The sequence below is a fragment of the Gekko japonicus genome, unplaced genomic scaffold, assembly GCF_001447785.1.
Source record: "Gekko japonicus isolate JY-2015 unplaced genomic scaffold, Gekko_japonicus_V1.1 scaffold1311, whole genome shotgun sequence".
NCBI classification, from domain to species: domain Eukaryota; kingdom Metazoa; phylum Chordata; class Lepidosauria; order Squamata; family Gekkonidae; genus Gekko; species Gekko japonicus.
In genome coordinates, this window is record NW_015168086.1 from 489,597 (window position 1) to 509,179 (window position 19,583).

The 19,583-nt window shown below is 44.9% G+C and overlaps 1 protein-coding gene across 4 annotated transcripts in view; it reads right to left on the reverse strand.

Annotated features, from left to right (window-relative positions):
* CAB39L (calcium binding protein 39 like) overlaps positions 1-19,583 on the reverse strand; it is a 43,614-nt gene that overhangs the window by 10,006 nt on the left and 14,025 nt on the right. For all 4 annotated transcript variants that reach the window (XM_015414713.1, XM_015414710.1, XM_015414712.1 and 1 more), the window contains 6 exons: positions 16,059-16,223; positions 7,922-8,040; positions 5,969-6,137; positions 3,692-3,751; positions 2,565-2,630; positions 994-1,137 (listed from right to left, as the gene is read on the reverse strand). In XM_015414713.1, coding sequence (XP_015270199.1) covers positions 994-1,137; positions 2,565-2,630; positions 3,692-3,751; positions 5,969-6,137; positions 7,922-8,040; positions 16,059-16,223 — 723 coding nt within the window. The remainder of the gene's footprint in view (positions 1-993; positions 1,138-2,564; positions 2,631-3,691; positions 3,752-5,968; positions 6,138-7,921; positions 8,041-16,058; positions 16,224-19,583) is intronic.

Sequence of the window (19,583 nt, forward strand, 5' to 3'; positions counted from 1 at the left end):
GAGTCTCAGAGCGGCTTACAGACTCCTTTCCCTTCCCCTCCCCACAACAGACACCCTGTGAGATGGGTGGGGCTGAGAGAGCTCTGACAGAAACTGCTCTTTTTCAAGGACAGCTCTTATCAGCCAGGCCAGGGAAGATGCAGCTGGAAGCTCCGAAGGGCAGAGGGTGAGAGAGAGGAGTCTCAGAGCGGCTTACAGACTCCTTTCCCTTCCCCTCCCCACAACAGACACCCTGTGAGATGGGTGGGGCTGAGAGAGCTCTGACAGAAACTGCTCTTTTTCAAGGACAGCTCTTATCAGCCAGGCCAGGGAAGATGCAGCTGGAAGCTCCGAAGGGCAGAGGGTGAGAGAGAGACCGAAGCAACAGAGCTCCAGCAGGTCGACGAGGGGACTAGTGACATCACCACCACCACCACCACCCCGACTATATCCAAGGCCTGGGACAACCCCGAGTGGGGAGGGGGGAAGAAAGGCCATAGGCCGACTGCATGACGGCAACCGGCGAAGAGGCCCCCAGAGCGGAAGGTGAGACTCGGCAAAGTGGTTCTACAGTGATGATTAACAGCCTGCTTCTTTAGGTGCACGTTGGGGGAAAAGAGCCAAACCGGAAAGAGGGACAACCAACATTCTCATTAAGGTGGCTGCCAGGGAGGGGAACAGGAATCAGCCTTCTCCCGCCCTCCCTCCATCTGTGGCCCCCAACACAGTGTTTGGGGGTGAGATGGCAGGGTGCCGGGGGTAGTCAGTTCAAGGCAGGAGGGAAATCAACACCAGACCCATTGACGCGCAGGATCGCCCTACTCAGTATCACGTTTGTCAGTCAATGCGAGGAGAGTCGGAGAGAGACTGGAGAAGCCCCCCCCCCTCTTAACCGCACCCTCACGGGAGTCTAACAAGCAGCCCAGGCCAAAGGGGCGGTTGGAAAACGACGGCCCTCCAAGCCAAAGAGCCACACCACTCATTTCGCCCCCGGGGCTTTGGCCTCTGCTTTACCTTGAAGACATGGAAGGCCTCGAACTGGATGTTGGGGCTCTTGTCACGCAGCAGGTTCATCATCAGCTTCAGGTTCTCCGGTTTGCTGATGTACTTGGTCATGATGGCAAAGTTATGTCGGTCCAGGATCAACTCGCCCAGCAGCTGCGGAGAAAACGGGCAGAGATGAACTCTCAGTGAATTACTTGGGAGCCAGGGGACAAGTCAGCCCCTCTCCGTGTGTGTTAGGAACACCTCTGCACCCAGGCCCCTTTTCGGACCTCACAGCTGCCTCTTGCTGCGGGTGGCAAAGTCAACGGGCAGGGATGCTGGCACCTGCTCATCCAGGTTAGCCTTCATTTGCTTTTATTTTATTTAGAAGAAGAGGAGATTGGATTTATACCCCCACCCTCCACTTGGGAGTCTCAGAGCAGTTTACAATCTCCTTTCCCTTCTCCTCCCCACAACACTCTGTGAGGTAGGTGGGGCTGAGAGAGCTCTCTCGAGAACTGCCCTTGAGAGAACAGCTCTGAGAGAACATGTGACTGACCCAAGGTCACGCCAGCAGCTGCAGGTGGAGGAGTGGGGAATCAAACCCGGTTCTCCCAGATTAGAGTCCACGCTCCTAACCACTACACTGAACTGGCTCTCAATTTACTTATTTCATTTATACCCTGCCCTCCTCCCCAGTGGGGACCCCAAAGCACCTTACATCATATGAGGTAGGTTCGGCGGAGAATGTGTGACTGGCCCAAGGTTCCCCAGCAAGCCTCCATGGGCACGAGTGGGGATCTGACCCTAGTTCAACACTCCAGATCCCAGGCCAACACTCTTAACCACGACACCACGTCAGCTACCTTGAGTTACAAGGCAAAGATGTTATCGTATACACCCAGGGCTCTTTTTGTAGCAGGAACTCCTTTGCATATTAGGCCACACACCCCTAATGTAGCCAATCCTCCAAGAGCTCTTACCCCCAGACTAAAGAACCACCTAATGCCCATGGTTTCTGTCCCCCTTGAAACAGCTGTGGGGGGGTCGAGTTGAAGGTCATATGTACCTGGAACACATGTACCAAATGCCCAAGATGGTATTTATGACATCTGTAATGTTTTAATTTGTCGTTTTAAATTGGTTTTAATTGTTACTGTAAATTGTATTAATGTTGATGGGAGCCCGCCCTGAGCCTGTTTGCGGGAGATCGGGATACAAGTCCAATTAGTCAGACGAACAGACAGACGGGACAGACAGAAGAATCGTGTCGCAAACAAGGAGACATAATTCTAGCTTGACAGCTAAATCAGATGCAGGATTTTCCACAGCCCAACAGAAAAACAAAGTTAAAAGGCTTTTTCAGCAGGACTTTCCCAGGTTCACCTTTCATTTGGAAGGCATCAGGGGTTCTTGACACACACGCCCATGTGATAAAATCCTTCAACGCCAATCAGATACGCGGACAGCAGAAATTCTAGGCCTGGTTTCCGTAAGCCTCAAGATTTTGTAGGAGACAAACCAACACAAAGACTGTCTCGCATTTTAAGACTGGAAGTGTTGAAGACAGGCAGAAATGTCAACAGAGGGTTTCATCTTACCTTTAGAGATTGTCTCTTTGTTACGTAATTCTCAGAATTAAGCAGCTTTTCATAATCATCAAAGAACTAAAGAGAAAAAGGGGGAAATGTTATTTCCCAGACAACTGGCTTTCTTTTTTACCTGAAGAAGAAGAGTTGGTTTTATGCTCCGCCCTTCACTACCCAAAGGAATCTCAGAGCGGCTTACAATCTCCTTTCCCTTCCCCTCCTTACAACGGACACCCTGTGAGGTAGGTGGGGCTGAGAGAACGCTGAGAGAACTGCTCTTGAGATAACAGCTCTGAGAGAACTGTGGCTGACCCAAGGTCACCCAGCTGGCTGCATGTGGAGGAGTGGGGAATCAAACCCGGTTCTTCCAGCTTAGAGTCTGCCTCTGTTAACTACTACACCAAGCTGGCTCCCTGGCAATAAATAAAGGTGAGGAGGGGAGCCGTGCTGTGCTTCCCGAGAGTCCCACAATGAACATATGAAGCTGCTTTATACTGAAAGATTATTGGTCCATCAAGGTCAATATCGTTTACTCAGTTTGGCAGCAACTCTCCAGGGTCTCAGGCAGATTCTTTTAACTGGAGGTGTTGGGGATTGAACCTGGGACCCTTTGCATGCCAAACAGAAGCTCTACCCCTGAGCCATGACCTCTCCCCATAAGATGCTGACTTATACTGACTCAGACCCTTGGTCTATTTAGGTCAGTATTGTCTTCTCAGACTGGCAGAAGCTCTCCAGGGTCTCAGGCAGAGGTCTTTCACATCACATACTGCCTGATCCTTTTAGCTGGAGATGGCAGGGATTGAACCTGGGATCTTCTGCATGCCAAGCAGATGCTCTACCACTGAGCCATGGGCCCCTCCCAATCACTTCTGGAACTTCTCTTCTACCATATGGCTTTGGGTTGTTGTTTTTAAAACAATGGTGGATCCCTTCATGTCTAACATCCAAGATGAACACAGCAGTATGGATCGAATTTCTCTTTGGTGTAAAAGACCCAGGAAGATTTTGTTCCCTGTAAAAGTGGCAGCAGATTTTGCTCTCTTTTTTTTGATAGAACACTGAAAGCATAGCTTAACAGCAGTAGCCTCACTAATCAGTTCCAGAAGCACATCTAAAAACAAGTCTCCGGTTCTTACCATGTCATAATTTTGTTCTAATAATTCTGCTACCAGCACTTTGTGTCTTGTTAGCAAGTCCTGGGGAAAGAAAATTACAAGCAAAGAATGAAATCAGTTCCGCGTGACACACACTGCTTCTTCCCTTCGGCTCTCGTTCATTAGTGCAGGCTCTGAGAAGGATGAGGGCGCTATGCAAGGGGAAGGAAGGAAGGAAGGAAGGAAGGAAGGAAGGAAGGAAGGAAGGAATTTATACCTCACCCTTCACTCGGAGTCTCAGAGCGGCTTACAAACTCTTTTCCCTTTCCCTCCCCACAACAGACACCCTGTGAGGTAGGTGGGGCTGAGAGAGTTCTTTCAAGAACCACCCTTCCAAGGACAACCTTAGAACTATGGCTTGCCCAAGGTCATCCAGCAGCTGCAAGTGGAAGAGTGGGGAATCAAACCCGGTTCTCCCAGATTAGAGTCCGCGCACTTAACCACCACACCAAACTGGCTGGCTGGAAGGAAGGGGGAGAGAGAGAGAAAGGAAGGGAGGAAGGAAGAGAAAGGGGGAGAGGGAGGGAAGGTGCAAGCCTTGTGTTTTAGGCCATTTATCATGCCTAGGTCCACGGCCAGCACTGCACTCCTCAGCTATTCCAAACAGACCTTGAAAAGTATGTCAGGCTCCAAGGGACAAGATGGGCCCATTAATTTTTAAAGCTCTAAAGCATTTTTTAAAAGATATATAAAATATGTATACGTCAGACATTTACAGTGCAATCCTAAACAGAGTTACCTCTTTCTAAGACCACTGAAGTCAATGAGCTTCGAAGAGGGTAACTCTGTTGCCGATTGCACTCGTGCCTTGTTTTAGGCCTAACTGCATCCAGACAAACACTAAAGCTTTCTATGGGAAAGATGCCTCTACACAAACCGAGTCTTCTGTGAGGTTCAAAAGAAGAAGTCAATTTTCAGACTACAGAGTCAAGCTCCTTAAGGGAATCTCTAGTGAAGATGCTAACATGTTAGGGGACTGTCTTTGTCCGGTCTCACAAGACTCTTCGATAGCCACTAATCTGATCTTGCTGAGCTCTGGGAGAAATTACCACAACACCAACATGTTACAGCTTGCAAGACTGAAATCTTTTAATCAGGGCTTTTTCTTTCTTTCTTTCTTTTTTTGAAAAAGAGGTGCTGGAACTCTCAAGAGGGAAATGAAGTTTTCAATCTGTGCACTGAAAACCCACGAACCATTAAACGTTTTCAAAATAATTGTGTCGAAGAGGTTCCGGAACTCTGTTCCAGCAAGTCCCCCCCCCCCAAAAGCCCTGCTTGTAAGACTGAAATTTCCTTCATGAGAGGGAAGTTAATGAAAAAAATATCTGCCACCATTAAATCAGCAAATGAACCTTTCAGACCGCAATTTGGCTATTTTCATTCCAGTTCATTTCTTAATAATCCCAGTGACGGACTTTGCCTTTTTCACCTCCGCTGCACACGTGCCCAAGTCACCATTTCATCGAGATTCGCACTACAACCCCAAGATCCTTCCCTCTCGGTCTTGGGCAGTTCAGACCCCATCAGCATATTTCAAATTAGGATCTCCCCCCCCCCCCAAAAAAAAACAACATGCATCACCTTACACTTACCTACACTGGACTTCATTTGCCATACTGCTGCTTGCTCACCCAGTTTGGAGAGATCCTCCTTGGAGCTCTTCACAATCTGCTTTGGTTTCATCATCCTGAACAATTTGGTATTATCAACAAAACTGGCCACTACGCTGCTCACCCTCAATTCTGTGAACCCATTGAATAGCACTGGCCCCCAATACTGAGCCTTTCGGGGCTCCAATGCTCACTTCCTGCCACTGTGAGAACTGCCCGTTTATTCCTACTCTGTTTCCTGTTTAACCAATTTTTAATCTGCAAGTCCTTTTAGCTCAAGACCAGTGTTCCCTCTAAGCTGAGTTAGAGTGAGCTAGTTCACAGTTTTTTAGCCTCCGGCTTACACATTTTTGTCTTTGCTCAGGAAGGATGGCTCCAGAGCAAACTAATTTATGCAGTAGCCAAATCGCTCGCTCACAACTTTAATGCCAGTAGCTCACAAAGTAGAATTTTTGCTCACGAGATTCCACAGCTTAGAGGGAACATTGCTCAAGACTGCTCAATTTATGCTGGAGTCTTTGGTGACTGCGCCCTGAGGTCTAAGTACATAATGTCTACTGGATCACTCTTAGCCACATGCTCCTAAATAGGCTTATTTTACACACGTTGATCGCATCACTGCAAAATCCTGTGGCAATTAAGCACTTACCTTAAAAGTAGCGAAAGCGTCAGAAGCTATGTCAAAGGTTGACATCCCCACGTATTGGAAGAAATCTCTGAACTGATCCGAGAAGAGAACGATTTTGGCCAAAGGCTCGTGCCGAACACATTCTCTCAACATTATTCCACAACGTAAGGCAACCTGGGGTGCTTCGTATCTAGAGTTTTTTGGGGGGAGGAAAGGCCTTTTAGGCATAAACACAACACAGTAGAGTACCAACGCGTAATCTAATGCACGAAGTGTATGGGTGGTCTTGTCAAATCTGAACTTCTTAAGATTCTCAAAGATGAAATGCACTTTTGACTACAAAGATCTGTTAAGACATCTGGACTTCTCCAGAGTTTGTTCCTTTAATCTAAGAACAGTGAAAAGTATGCACAGTGAAAACAGTGAAATATATGGGGCTTTTTTTCCTTTTAGAATGAATGAAATGTACTAAGGGAGCACAGGGTGCAGAAGTTTGCAGCTCTCTCTTTCATTCCAGTATTGGATAGTATCAGAGGTCATTTCCTGCAGGAGCGCACACGTAAGGCAACCTGGGGTGCTTCGTATCTAGAGTTTTTTTGGGGGGAGGAAAGTCCTTTTAGGCATAAACACAACACAGTAGAGTACCAACGCGTAATCTAATGCACGAAGTGTATGGGTGGTCTTGTCAAATCTGAACTTCTTAAGATTCTCAAAGATGAAATGCACTTTTGACTGCAAAGATCTGTTAAGACATCTGGACTTCTCCAGAGTTTGTTCCTTTAATCTAAGAACAGTGAAAAGTATGCACAGTGAAAACAGTGAAATATATGGGTTTTTTTTTTCTTTTAGAATGAATGAAATGTACTAAGAGAGCACAGGATGCAGACGTTTGCAGCTCCCTCTTTCATCCCAGTATTGGATAGTATTTGCAGTTATCCTTGCAGAAAACTAAGGCATAAACTCCATAAACATGCCAATTAATACAGTTTTATGTGCCAACTAAACCATGTTTTCTGTGTTGTTAAAGTAGCAGAATTTATTTCATTCATTTGTACCCCATTTCTCTCCACACATGGGGGCTCAAAGTGGCTTACCTCATTCTCCATTTTATCCTCACAACAATCCTGTGAGGCAGGTTAGGCTAAGAGAATGTGAAACTGCTGAAATGTGTATATAATTGTATCTCTAATAACTACTTTGGTTTTGCATTATTTTTGTGTCTAAACTGCATGTTGGAATTTTTTAAAATTTACGAATTATTTCCCAATTAGTTGTTTTATAAATTATTTCACTACAAGATTCAAATTGAATAAATAGTTTTGAGATGGATCCAACTGCATCTGCCAGTTTGCTGGATAAAGCCCTATTAGGTCATGTGTTGAAATTTATTTAGTTCTTTGTTATACCTTTTATATTACACTGTGATGAGATAAATTAAATGTTGTAAAATTCTCCTATTAATATAAGTTAAAAAAGAGAGAATGTGACTGGCCCCAGGTCACCCAGTGAGCTCCCACAGCATGAACAGAGATTCGAACCTGGGTCTCCCTGATCCTAGACTGACACTCTAACCACTACACCACCCTGGCTCTCAAAAGAGGGTCCATATATGTCATTTCCCCTCAAGATTTCCATTTTTTTCCACCCCTAGAAAAACAAAAACATATTTTTCAATGCCTTCAAAATTTCTAGAAATTTTACCTCTCTTTATGAAAGGGACATATAAAACACCACTTTAAATCAGAAATCAGCTGACTTATGCCTTTGGGCATGTTTCTACCCAGCGCACAGAGCACATGATCTAGTATTCTTAAAAATGTACTATCCACCCAGGAAAGTGAGAGACTGACAAGGCCAGAGGGACCCCCAAGAGTTACCATGGGGGGTGGGTGGGTGGAGAAAGCCTGTTGAAGGACAGATCCCAAGAAGGTTTTTACCTCCCCCTCCCCCGACATCTCTCGATGTAGCACCTACCCTTTGAGCAGCATGAACAGGATATGTGGATGGGCACTAACGTATTCCACCGTGGGACTCCGAGTTCCAATCTGCCTTCTTAAGATGTTGTTGAATATTTGGGAGACATCCTTTTTGCCCTGTTGAAGAAACCGAAACAAACCAAAGCGTGTTTTCCGAGGCTGGTGATGAAACCACAACGGTACGCTCAGAGCACGATCCTGCCACATTTCATTCCATTGTAATCTCTTTGCCATCTCAGTCCCTTGCACATTTCCTATTCATATACACCAATTCCCCCTGAGGATCACAGGTATAGATTTCACATTACCCCTTCCCCGACAATACTGAATGTGAGCCAATGCATGCTGGCAGCCATGGGATGCACATGGATACGGGACTCATGTGGGACGAGGGCCGTAGCAAAGAAGGGAACTGGGTAAGCAAAAAACAAAGCTATCTGGAGCCAAGTAGACTAAGGGTGTCTGTGTGTCGAATGAACGATGGTGAAGCCAACCAACCAGTGTTCCCTCTAAGCTGAGTTGGTGTGAGCTAGCTCACAGTTTTTTAGCCTCCGGCTCACCCATTGTTGTCTTGGCTCAGGAAGGAGGGCTCCGGAGCAAACTAATTGATGCAGCAGCCAAGTCGCTCGCTCACAACTTTAATGCCAGGAGCTCACAAAGTAGAATTTTTGCTCACAAGACTCCACAGCTTAGAGGGAACATTGCAACCAACTAATAAAAAGGGTCTCTGTAATGTACCGAGCAGAGATGGCCGCAGCCACGTGGGTCCGGCCAGGTGGTCTAAAACAGAGACGGACCTTCGCCCTAGCGGACAATAGCCACTTCGGATCCTAAGCGCACCAATGGGTTCGCCCGGATCCAAGAGCAGACCAACAAGGTCTGTCGCATGTAAACAGAACCTATCACTGGGCTTGGGGTGTGGGCTGGGTGTGGTGTGTTCACGCATATAAGCCAGCCTCTGTCCGGCCGGTTTTCTCTTCAGTTCCCAATGTAACGAATAAAACGCTTGCTGAGATCACTACGCTGAGCCTCCGCTTCCAGTACTTTTCAGTCTCTCTCAGGTCAGGATTGTGTTTACAATACTTGAGTAGTTTAGAGACCGAAGACTTACTTTGGATGTTTAAAAAAATAAAATAAAGGATTGCTCTTTAAGTCAAACTGACAAGGGGGATTTTTCGCCTCAGCGAAGCCTCCCCGTGAATCATGGCTGCAGAAAACCTTGACATTTTTAAGCCCCTATACTTCGCATGCCCTCACCTGGATGGCCCCATCGCATCGGACCTTGGAAGCTAAGCAGGGTTGCTCCTGGCTAGTATTTGGATGGGAGCCCAGCAAAGAAATCCAGGGTTGCTACGCAGAGGCAGGCAATGGCAAACTGCCTTTGAACGATTCTTACCTTGAAAAATGTACGTCTCAGCTGCAACTTGATGACACTTTACACACACAGACACATATACTTTTATATCTTTTAAGACTTGTTTGGACAGCACATTTTCAGAAGTACACATTTACTTTTACAGTGCCTCAGGTGGTACCTGCCATTGCTTGTTAAAGTTAAAGACCTATGTTAATTTCTGTGCAACAGGCACTGATATCGAACAACCTTTCACACTTGTTAAAGCTACATATTTGTTGTGTACACACACACACAATAAATGAGAGCTTATCTATTGTACTCCAGAAATACTCATTGTGGTTCCAGTTGCTGGCAAGAAGCAGGCCCGTAGCCAGGATTTCATGACTTGTGGGGCAAATTTCTTTCTGGTGGGGCTGAAGCTCTCCATGCAGAAAGAAAAGCCATTTAGCCAAGAGAAAGCTGTTACCAGGACAGATCTCTAAACTGCAAGCTGTCCACCACTTTAGATGACAGTTCTCAGCTGCTGCAAGTTAATCACTTCTACCAGCCTAAGCAACAATTCTGAGAACAAGCCGGCAGGTGGGGGTGATGACTTAACTGCTGTAGTCCAGAAAGCTGACACTTAGGCAGAAAAACTCTCTTAAGGGAGACCACTTTCTTGACACAGAGTTAGAAGGGATCCTAGAGGTCACCTACACCAACCCCCTTGCTGAGTGCGGGAATTAGGCAACTATATTTTATTTATTTTATTTTATTTAATTGCATTTATATCCTGCACTCCCCGCACGCGGGCTCAGGGCGGCTTACAAAACACAGGTGTAATACAACACCACAATTAACAATTAAGGCACACAGTGCGATAAAATACAGTTAAAACAATTGAAACACAGTTAAGCACAGTGGGCAACTCCCAAGGATCCATCGCGACTAACATACTCACTCCCTATTGCACCCCACTCTGCTTAAAGGACAGCATAACTTTTAAAAATGTTTTTAAATGATTTTTAAATGATTGAAAAAAGCATTAACGGGAGAAATTCTTGTGGGGCTGTGCCTTTAAGAGGGTGGAGCCCCCCAAAACCACACCGTAGCTACAGGCCTGGCAAGAAGTGCTGTGGTGGTGTTTTGCGGTGGTGTTCTGCAAGAGCTTATTTTTCCCCCCATATCTACATACATATTCTTTCCCCCCTTCTGCTTCTCTATTATTTTGGTTAGATAGGATTTATATGCTGTCTGCTGTTTAATTACTTTATGTTATGTTGGAGTTATGCATAATTTGTTAATGACTGGTGGAGTTTAACTCCCCAACTCCTTTCGGGTCTGTTTGTTTTCTTCTTCCCAGCTGCTGCTTTGATAATGCTGATCTTGAGAAGAGCAGTTCTGTTGTCTGAGATTTAACTTTTGTTTTATTTTAACATATAGTTACTTGGGATTAGGTAGGATTAATGCACTGACATATTTTAAGGTTGAGCTGTATTTAACATTGACTTTTAACTCTTCCAATTTTAACCACATTTAACCCATTTAGTTCCACCAATTTTAGCTTCTCATAATTTTAACTGCTTCCAATAGTTTTATTTTCTTAACTGTTTTCTTAACTGTTTCCAATTGTTTTGTTTTCTTTTAACTATTTGAGGATATTCAATAGTGGGGCTGAATTTAAATTAATTTTAGAAATAGGAACTAGAGGAACAGAATTTATACTAAGTTTTAGATGAAGGTCCTGTTAGGATCTACCGCAATGAATATCGTGATGTGTGACCTTTCGGCAATAAATAGTCTTTTTTTATAGCTATTTTGACTTATCTCAATGGTTTTTCCCTTATAATATTTTCTGCATACATTCCTCCTGCAAAGATTTTGTTGACTGCTCAAAACTGGGAGCACTCAGGGGCCATCTCTGATTAAATAAATATCACTTTATCATCCTTTCCTATGATTACGGCAGGCAGCTTTAATGTAAGGACAGATACTGACCAAAGTTGTCTTTTTGGTAGAATTTTAGGACCCGACTTTGGAGACTTCCTTACTGAGTGCAACCAAAAAAGAGGAGAAAAACACAACCCTACATGAGAAAGGTAACCAAAAAGGTTGAGACATAAAAAAAGAGAAACTAAAATATAGCTATGCATGTAGCAGTAATGTACAAGATACCACGTATAATTCAATTATATGTTCAAAAGTGCTAAAGTATCATTAAAAAACCACAATCCTAGGGCTCTGCATAGAAGTACCTATTCCTAATATAATGACAAACGTCCAATCATATACATACAAGTTAAAACGTACAAACTATATCCATACACAAGAACCAATACCAAACACGTTTCGGTATAAAAACCTTCCTCAGTGGTAACACTCCATAAACTTAAAAAATATATACATAAAATACATAAAAATATACACAAAACCCATCATATACAGAATGGACCTAAAATGAAAGGGGGGGGAGAGAGAAATAAATATATATATGTCAAGCAACAAATTTTTAAAAACAATTTATTAAATATTTTGAAATATATGGAACTGGGCTAACAGCTTTACTAACACTGAGATGATCACCCGCGGATATAATTTGTACCTTTTAACCTGTATTTATATGATTGCCTGCAGTCACTAATAATGACAGCATAACCTTTTGGTCTATTGTTAATGCTGCCATCAATCTGCAATTTAAAATTCTCCCCTGCGTTGCTCTGCATGGCTGGGAAAGTCATTTTAAAGTGCTATTTATCATTGCCAATTTCTCTGTTCCTCCTGATGCAGTCTCCTCTTGGCCTGACATCTCTAATGATGAAACTGAGCTTTCCATCTGAGCTCTTCAATCAGGCAAAGCTCCCGGACCTCACGTAATCTCTAATGAATTATTTAAGGCGAACCCTTGCATGCGGGCGAAGGTTTCAGCAACGGGCTTTACCTCTATCAGTTCCTCTGGCCGATTCCCAGATCTTGGAGACATGCTATTATCATTCCGATTTTCCAAAGAAGAAACAGATCAGACCTGTTACCGCCCAATTAGTTTGCTTTCCTTGTTGCATAAATTATATTCTTACTCTTTCTTTTGTAAACTTTGGGACTGGTTTGAGTCTGAGGCCATTTCAGGGAATGAGCTAATCTGGTTTAGGAAGGGCTATTCAACCTTAGACCATTGTCTGATTTTGTATCATCTAGCTGATAAATACACAGCTAAGGGTGGTGGTGGGGGACGACAACTGTATGCAGGTTTTTATGGACGCAGGGGAGCATTTGACTCTGTCAGCCGTGTTAAGTTGTAGGAAAACTTAGGGGAAACCACCACAGATAAAAGATTACAAGGCCTCATTCAAGGCCTGTATTCTCATCCAACTGCCCAAGTCCACTGTGGAACTGCGGGTCATTTATCAAACTCATTTAATTTGGACAGAGGAGTTAGACAAGGTTGTTTACTGGTTCCCCTGCCTTGTTGTTGTTCAGTCGCACAGTCAAGTCCGACTCTTTGTGACCCCATGGACCACATCACGCCAGGCCCTCCCGTCCTCCGGAGTTTGCTCAATTTCATGTTCGTCGCATCGATAACACTGTCCAACCATCTCATCCTTGGCCGTCCCCTTCTTCTTCAACCTTCAATCTTTCCCAGCATCAGGGTCTTCTCCAGTGAGTACTCCCTTCTCATTTGGTGGCCAAAGTATTTGAGCTTCAGCTTCAGTATCTGGCCTTCCAGGGAATCAGGGTTGATTTCTTTTGAGATTGACTGATTTGATCTTTTTGCCGTCCGAGTGACTCTCAAGAGTCATCTCCAGTACCATAATTCGAAAGAATTATGCTTTTCAGGTTATATTTAAGTGACCTTATTTTAAATTTCAACAAATCTTGCCATTCCCCTAAACTCACTAACGCTAGCACCCCTATTTTACTTTATGCGGACAAGGCTGTTATTTTGTCACGTACAAGGCTTACAAAGATTGTTAAAAAATTTCTCTAATTATTGCAGGAATGAAACCCTATCAATTTATTATAATCAATCCAAGACTCTAGTGTTCTTTAAAAGCAGGAGACAGGCCCCCTCAAAATGGATTATAGATGGATACTATAATTGAACAAGTAAAAACTTTTTCTTATCTAGGTTCTCAGCTGATCTGTCCCGGAAATCTCACTTGAAAGCTGTGCTTAATAAGGCAAAACTGTGCTCTGAGGCTATCAGAAGAAGAAGAAGAGAAGAAGAGGTTGGATTTATACCCCGCCCTTCACTACCCAAAGGTGTCTCAGAGCGGCTTACAAACTCCTCTCCCTTCCCCTCCCCACAACAGACACCCTGTGAGGTAGGTTGGGCTGAGAGAGCTCCTGACACAAACTGCTCTTTTTCAAGGACAGCTGTGCCAGAGCTTGTGACTGACCCAAGGTCACATCAGCAGGTGCAAGTGGAGGAGTGGGGGAATCAAACCCGGTTCTCCCAGATTAGAGTCCGCACACTTAACCACTACACCAAAGGGGCAGGTTTTCAACCTGAAGGTTGTTCCCTTTGTGCTCTTTGAAGCTGCAATTTGGATAAATACAGTTACAGAGAAAATTGACATTCCACTCCTCTCAGTTCCTGAGAAAACTACGAATATTCCCTATGGCGATTCCAATGTTGCCTGGCAGGCAGCATTTGGATGGAACTTATCAGAGGCTAGAAAAGCTCCTTGCTTTTAAGCAGTGGATAAACATTTTGTTCTCTGAAGACAGCTCACTTGCTCTTCCCGGAAAATACTCTTTTAAATCTACATGGTTGAAAATTATGCACAATAAGCTCTATTATTAATTGGTATAAAACTCCCCCCCCCCCCCAAAAAAAAATATGATTCTCTTATCTTGATTAAGAAACTTGTCTTGGAGATTGACTATCACAGCCAGTTTGGTGTAGTGGTTAAGTGTGCGGATGCTAATCTGGGAGAACTGGGTTTGATTCCCCACTCCTCCACTTGCAGCTGCTGGATGACCTTGGGCAAGCCATAGTTCTGTCAGAGCTGTTCTTGAAAAGAGCAGTTTCTATCAGAGCTATCTCAGCCCCCCTACCTCACAGGCAATGTTCCCTCTAAGCTGTGGAGCCCTGTGAACAAAAATAGTTCTTTCTGAGCTGCTGGCATTAAAGTTGTGAGCCAGCAATTTGACTACTGCATAAATTATTCTGCTCTGGAGCCATCCTTCCTGAGCTAAGACAAAAATGTGTGAGCTGGAGGCTAAGAAACTGTGAGCTAGCACACACAAACTCAGCTTAGAGGGAACACTGCTCACAGGGTGTCTGTTGTGGGGAGGGGAAGGGAAAGGAGTTTGTAAGCCACTCTGAGACTTCAAGTGAAGGGCGGGGTATAAATCCAATCTCCTCTTCTTCTTAGCAAGAGGCTGCCATGTTCTTATTTGTTTTATAGCATCCTTCCCCCTCTAATGTACTACCCTGTTATTTCTATTATCTCTCAGTTCCATGGTTTTGTAGAGCATTCTTGTTTGCTAGGTTGAGCGTCATTCCTTCCATGGTTTTACAGTGCAGGTTTGCTGGCAAGGTGTATCGACAGAATCTGCTGGCCTGCAAAGGATCAACACGCCTTTCCACATTTTGCTCGAGGGCCCTCTGTTTGTGACTCTCAGGAACCACTATATTAAGCCCCTATTAAGCAACCACTTATCTCCCTACTTTTCAGAAACTGTTCTCTTCTTGCTCAAAGACAATGACCCAAAAATTACACTGGGTGTGGCTAAATATGTATCAGTCCTTTTAACTCTTGGTTCCAAATAGAATATCTAGAAATTCTCTGCTGCTCAAGATTATATATCTATGAGCTTCTAGGTTTGAAAGGAAAGAAATGCTCATTAAAAACAGGGCAAGATTACATGTGTCTCTCTGCCCCACCCAACAATTTCAAGAACTTTCCCCCCTTAAGTGCTGCTTTTCTCAAAATCTTTGAAGAAAGTGTGCTCCGCCTTCCCAGGAGCATCGTTTTGCATATCTAAAGATACACTGCCCTGACCTGGACGGCCCAGGCTACCTTGATCCTGGCCCAAAGCTACAGTGGGGCTATTGGGGGCTCTGCCACCTTCCTTAACCCACAAGGGTTTTTGAGAAGATTTTTTTTTAGAAAAACGGGGGTGTGCATGGGCCGCTCGCTTCTTCTCAAAAGCACTTAAAGCGATCATTTAAATGCTTTTGAGAAGAAGTGGGGGAGGCATGTGCCCCTCTCCCTCCCCTCCTGCACAATTTAAAGGGCCCTCCAGCTGATCGGTGGGCCACGTGCTCCCTGTCAATCAGCTGGAGGGCCCTTTAAATTGTGCAGGAGGGGAGGGAGAGGGGTGGCCGCCAGCGGTCAGGCTTGGGGGCGGATTGGAGCCGGCATAAAAATAATGGCAGCCCCACCAGAACATTTTTTTGCCCCATGGGCCACAAAAATCCTGACTACGGGCCTGCCTTGATCTCATCAGATCTCAGAAGCTAAGCAGGGTCAGCCCTAGTTAGTACTCAGATGAGAGACCACCAAGGAAGTCCAGGGTTGCTACGCAGAGGCAGGCAAGGGCAAACCACCTCTGTTAGCCTCTTGCCTTGAAAACCCGATGGGGTTGCCATATTTTAGCTGTGGCTTGATGGCACTTTCCACCAACAAAGATACATTACCAAAGCAATGGAAGTGGATCTTAGGGAGGTTCCTTTACAGAAGGCTTACATATTAGTCAAACGATTGTTTTAGCACTCTCACACACACACCAACTGGGCCAAGCAAGAGCCAAATTCTTGAGTCACAATAGGATTTTTAGTATCATGTTGGCTTACCTCAAAGTCTATCAGCTGCAAGTTGGCTATGAGGCTGACCAGGAGGCCACTGTTGTACAATTCTTGTGCTAGCTGAGCCACAACCTCCGTCGGCGGCTCCTTGTCCGTGGCCCCACACAGAATCTCCTTCATCGCTTGGAGTGATTTGGAAACTTCTTCGGATGCCTAGGAAGAAGCAGAAGCTAAGCAACTAGAAAACAAATGTCCAGGCAAATCAAGAAGAGGAAGGTAACACGTTCGGCTCACTTCTGTGTGACACAGTTGGTTATGTAACCACTGCACATAGCAGCAGCGCAGGAGGAGGAGACTGGATTTATACCCCACCGTTCACTATCCAAAGGAGCCTCAGAGCAGCTTACAAACTCCTTTCCCTTCCCTCCCCACAACAGACACCCTGTGAGCAGTGTTCCCTCTAAGCTGAGTTAGTGTGAGCTAGCTCACAGTTTTTTAGCCTCTGGCTCACACATTTTTGTCTTAGCTCAGGAAAGATGGCTCCAGAGCAAAGTAATTTATGCAGTAGCCAAATCGCTCGCTCACAACCTTAATGCCAGTAGCTCACAAAGTAGAATTTTTGCTCACAAGACTCCACAGCTTAGAGGGAGCATTGCCTGTGAGGTAGGTGGGGGCTGAGAGCTCTGACAGAAACTGCTCTTTTTCAAGAACAGCTCTTATCAGAACTATGGCTTGCCCAAGGTCATCCAGCAGCTGCAAGTGGAGGAGTGGGGGAATCAAACCCGGTTCTCCCAGTTTAGAGTCCGCGCACTTAACCACTACACCAAACTGTGAGGACTTTCTGGTGCCTAGGAGAGACAACCACTGTGGCTCAGTGGTAGAGCACCTGCTCGGCATGCAAAAGGTTCCAGGTTCAATCCCTGGCATCTTCAGTTTAAATAGGATCAATCAAGGCATGATGGGAAAGCACTCTGCCGGAAACCCCGGAGAGCCGCTGCCAGGCTGAGTAGACAAGACTGACTTTGATGGACCGAGTTTCTCATTCAGTAGAAGGCAGCGTCACGTGTTCATGCAGAAAGCTCTGCCCCCTCCCCGCCCCCGTGCACTGGAAGTTTCTTCCCTTCACTGTTGTGGGGAAAAGCTGTGGAAGGGGCAAGAAATTGTGGACAAACACTCAACCAAAGCCACGTGTTCCAAGAGAACACAGCAAGGGTTTCTTTTCCAAGCATCTTGGGGACCCTGAATTAGGCGGAAAGTTAAGCTCTCTGACGAGGAGTGCATTACATTTTTATTGGCAGAGGCAATTCCTGATGTTACTTTTCAAATGGCTACTTTTATGTTCTTGTCTGTTAAAATTAGAAGGAACTTTATAGCCTCTGCTCTAGGAGATTTATATTTGAAATTGTAGCCCTAAGTTTTAAGCTGTGTTGAGTATATTTTCAATAGCGATTGGATGGGGTTCGTAGTTTTTTTAAATTTGTATTCCGAAACATTGTAATGTTATTTACTTATGGTATGTTTTCATATGTGTCTATATCTGATGTTAACGTAATGTTATGCCATGTTACGACCTATGGTAACCACACTAAATTCATTCATACTTCAAATAAATAAGCTCTGATCCTTTACAAAGTTCTGTGTCCCTACAAACTGATCATGCCTTTCCTTACTGCCTGTGAGCATTATGAACTTTTTAAAAAGGCAAGTACATGTGCATTTCTGACATAACTTATTCAGAATTTGTTTCCAAACGGATTTGTTTTGCCAACCTAAAACACAGTATTTGCCATTTAGCCTAATTGATTTACTTATCTTTTAACAGTACAACTCGGTCTTAAGTTATTTAGGAAGTTATTTCTGAACTTAGTTCTGTTACAGACATTTCCACTAGAAAATTAGTAACATGCCCTTTGCCACTCTATCATTATTTAGCTTCAAGGCATTGCTCAATTTAGGGCTGCCAGAGGTAAGGATACCCAGTCACCAAGTCCCACCCCCCTCCACCAATGAAATGGCTAGCAGGGGCACTTACCAGGAGAGGGAAGGCCCAAGTGACATGGCAATGTAACTTCCAGCATGGACAGGAGGTGATGTCATCACACCAGCTATATCCAGGTGATGCTCTGGTATCTGGGCAAAAACTCCATGGTAGAAGCAATTTTTACCACAGAGTTCTTGCCCAAATACCAGAGTGTCACCAAGACACTGCAGCTTGATGATGTCACTTCCTGTGTGCACCGGAAGTGACATTTCCAGGTCACCTGGGCCTTCCTGGTAAGCCCCCCCATCCCCTGTCAGTTGCCAGGAGGGAACTGGAAACCCTAGCTCAGTTAGATAACCAGGGAAAATATGAAGCTCATACATTTTGCAGTTTGAAACTCCTTCTTAACACTATGGACCTCAGCAAGACATGGAGTATGCCCACAAAGATTACTAGTACCTGAGATACAGCTAGGTCAACTGAAACAATCTACTGGGCTTGATCAAATGTATTAAAAAAACATCTTACCAGAGCACACTTAGATCCATCCAGTACAGCACTGTGAGTTTGATCGCAATACCTGTTTGTCCTCTGATCTGGTAATCGGATCTACTGCTTCTGAACATGGAGGCTCCCTTCAGCCCCATTTTTTGTCTAATTCATTTTTAAAATAGATGATAAAAAAGCTTATCACCAGATCTTGTGGCCATCAGTTGCATCAATGAATTAGGCATTGTGTACAGAGGTACTTTCCTTTCATTATTCATGACCTTGCTGCAAGACATCTCTATGGGGAAGGCAATTCCTTCTGCTGTGAGAAAAAGGGGAGCACGACCCGGCACTCCCTTCCACAGCCGATGTTCCCAGATCAGAAGCGAGAAACTCCTTCCCTGACAATACCACTTGCCCCCTTCCACCTGCTTTACCATGGTCCAACCATAGCTTATTGTTGCAGCTGAGGACAAAAAAAAAAGGCCTTTGCAATGCAATGGTTTCCTTTTTGTTTATGGTGCCATTACTGATATGTTAAGATTTGGAACAAAATTTTTTGGCTAGATTTGAAAGTTACTCCCTTTAGGATCTCCCTTGACCACCGGCGAGGGGTGGGGGTGGGGCTGTCAGATCCGGACTGGGAAACTCCTGGAGATTTGGAGGTGGAGCCTGAGGAGGGCGGGGACCTCAGCCGGGTCTAATGCCACAGAGTCCACCCTCTAGAGCAGTGATGGCGAACCTTTTAGAGACCGAGTGCCCAAACTGCGACCCAAAACCCACTTATTTATCGCAAAGTGCCAACACGGCAATTTAACCTGAATACTGAGGTTTTACTTTAGAAAAAACAACTCATACATTAACTTAAGATGATCCAAACAAAGTAAGGAAAGCAATCCCAAAGGCTTACATTTACTTAAAATTCTTTGGCAGAGAATTCGACAGGTCTGGGCCTGGCTGCGGCGATGGCACGCGTGTCCACAGAGAGGGCTCTGAGTGCCACCTCTGGCACCCGTGCCATAGGTTCGCCACCACTGCTCTAGAACATCCATTTGCTTCAGGGGTACGTAGTCTGGCGAGCTGGAGGCTGGCACCCCTACACG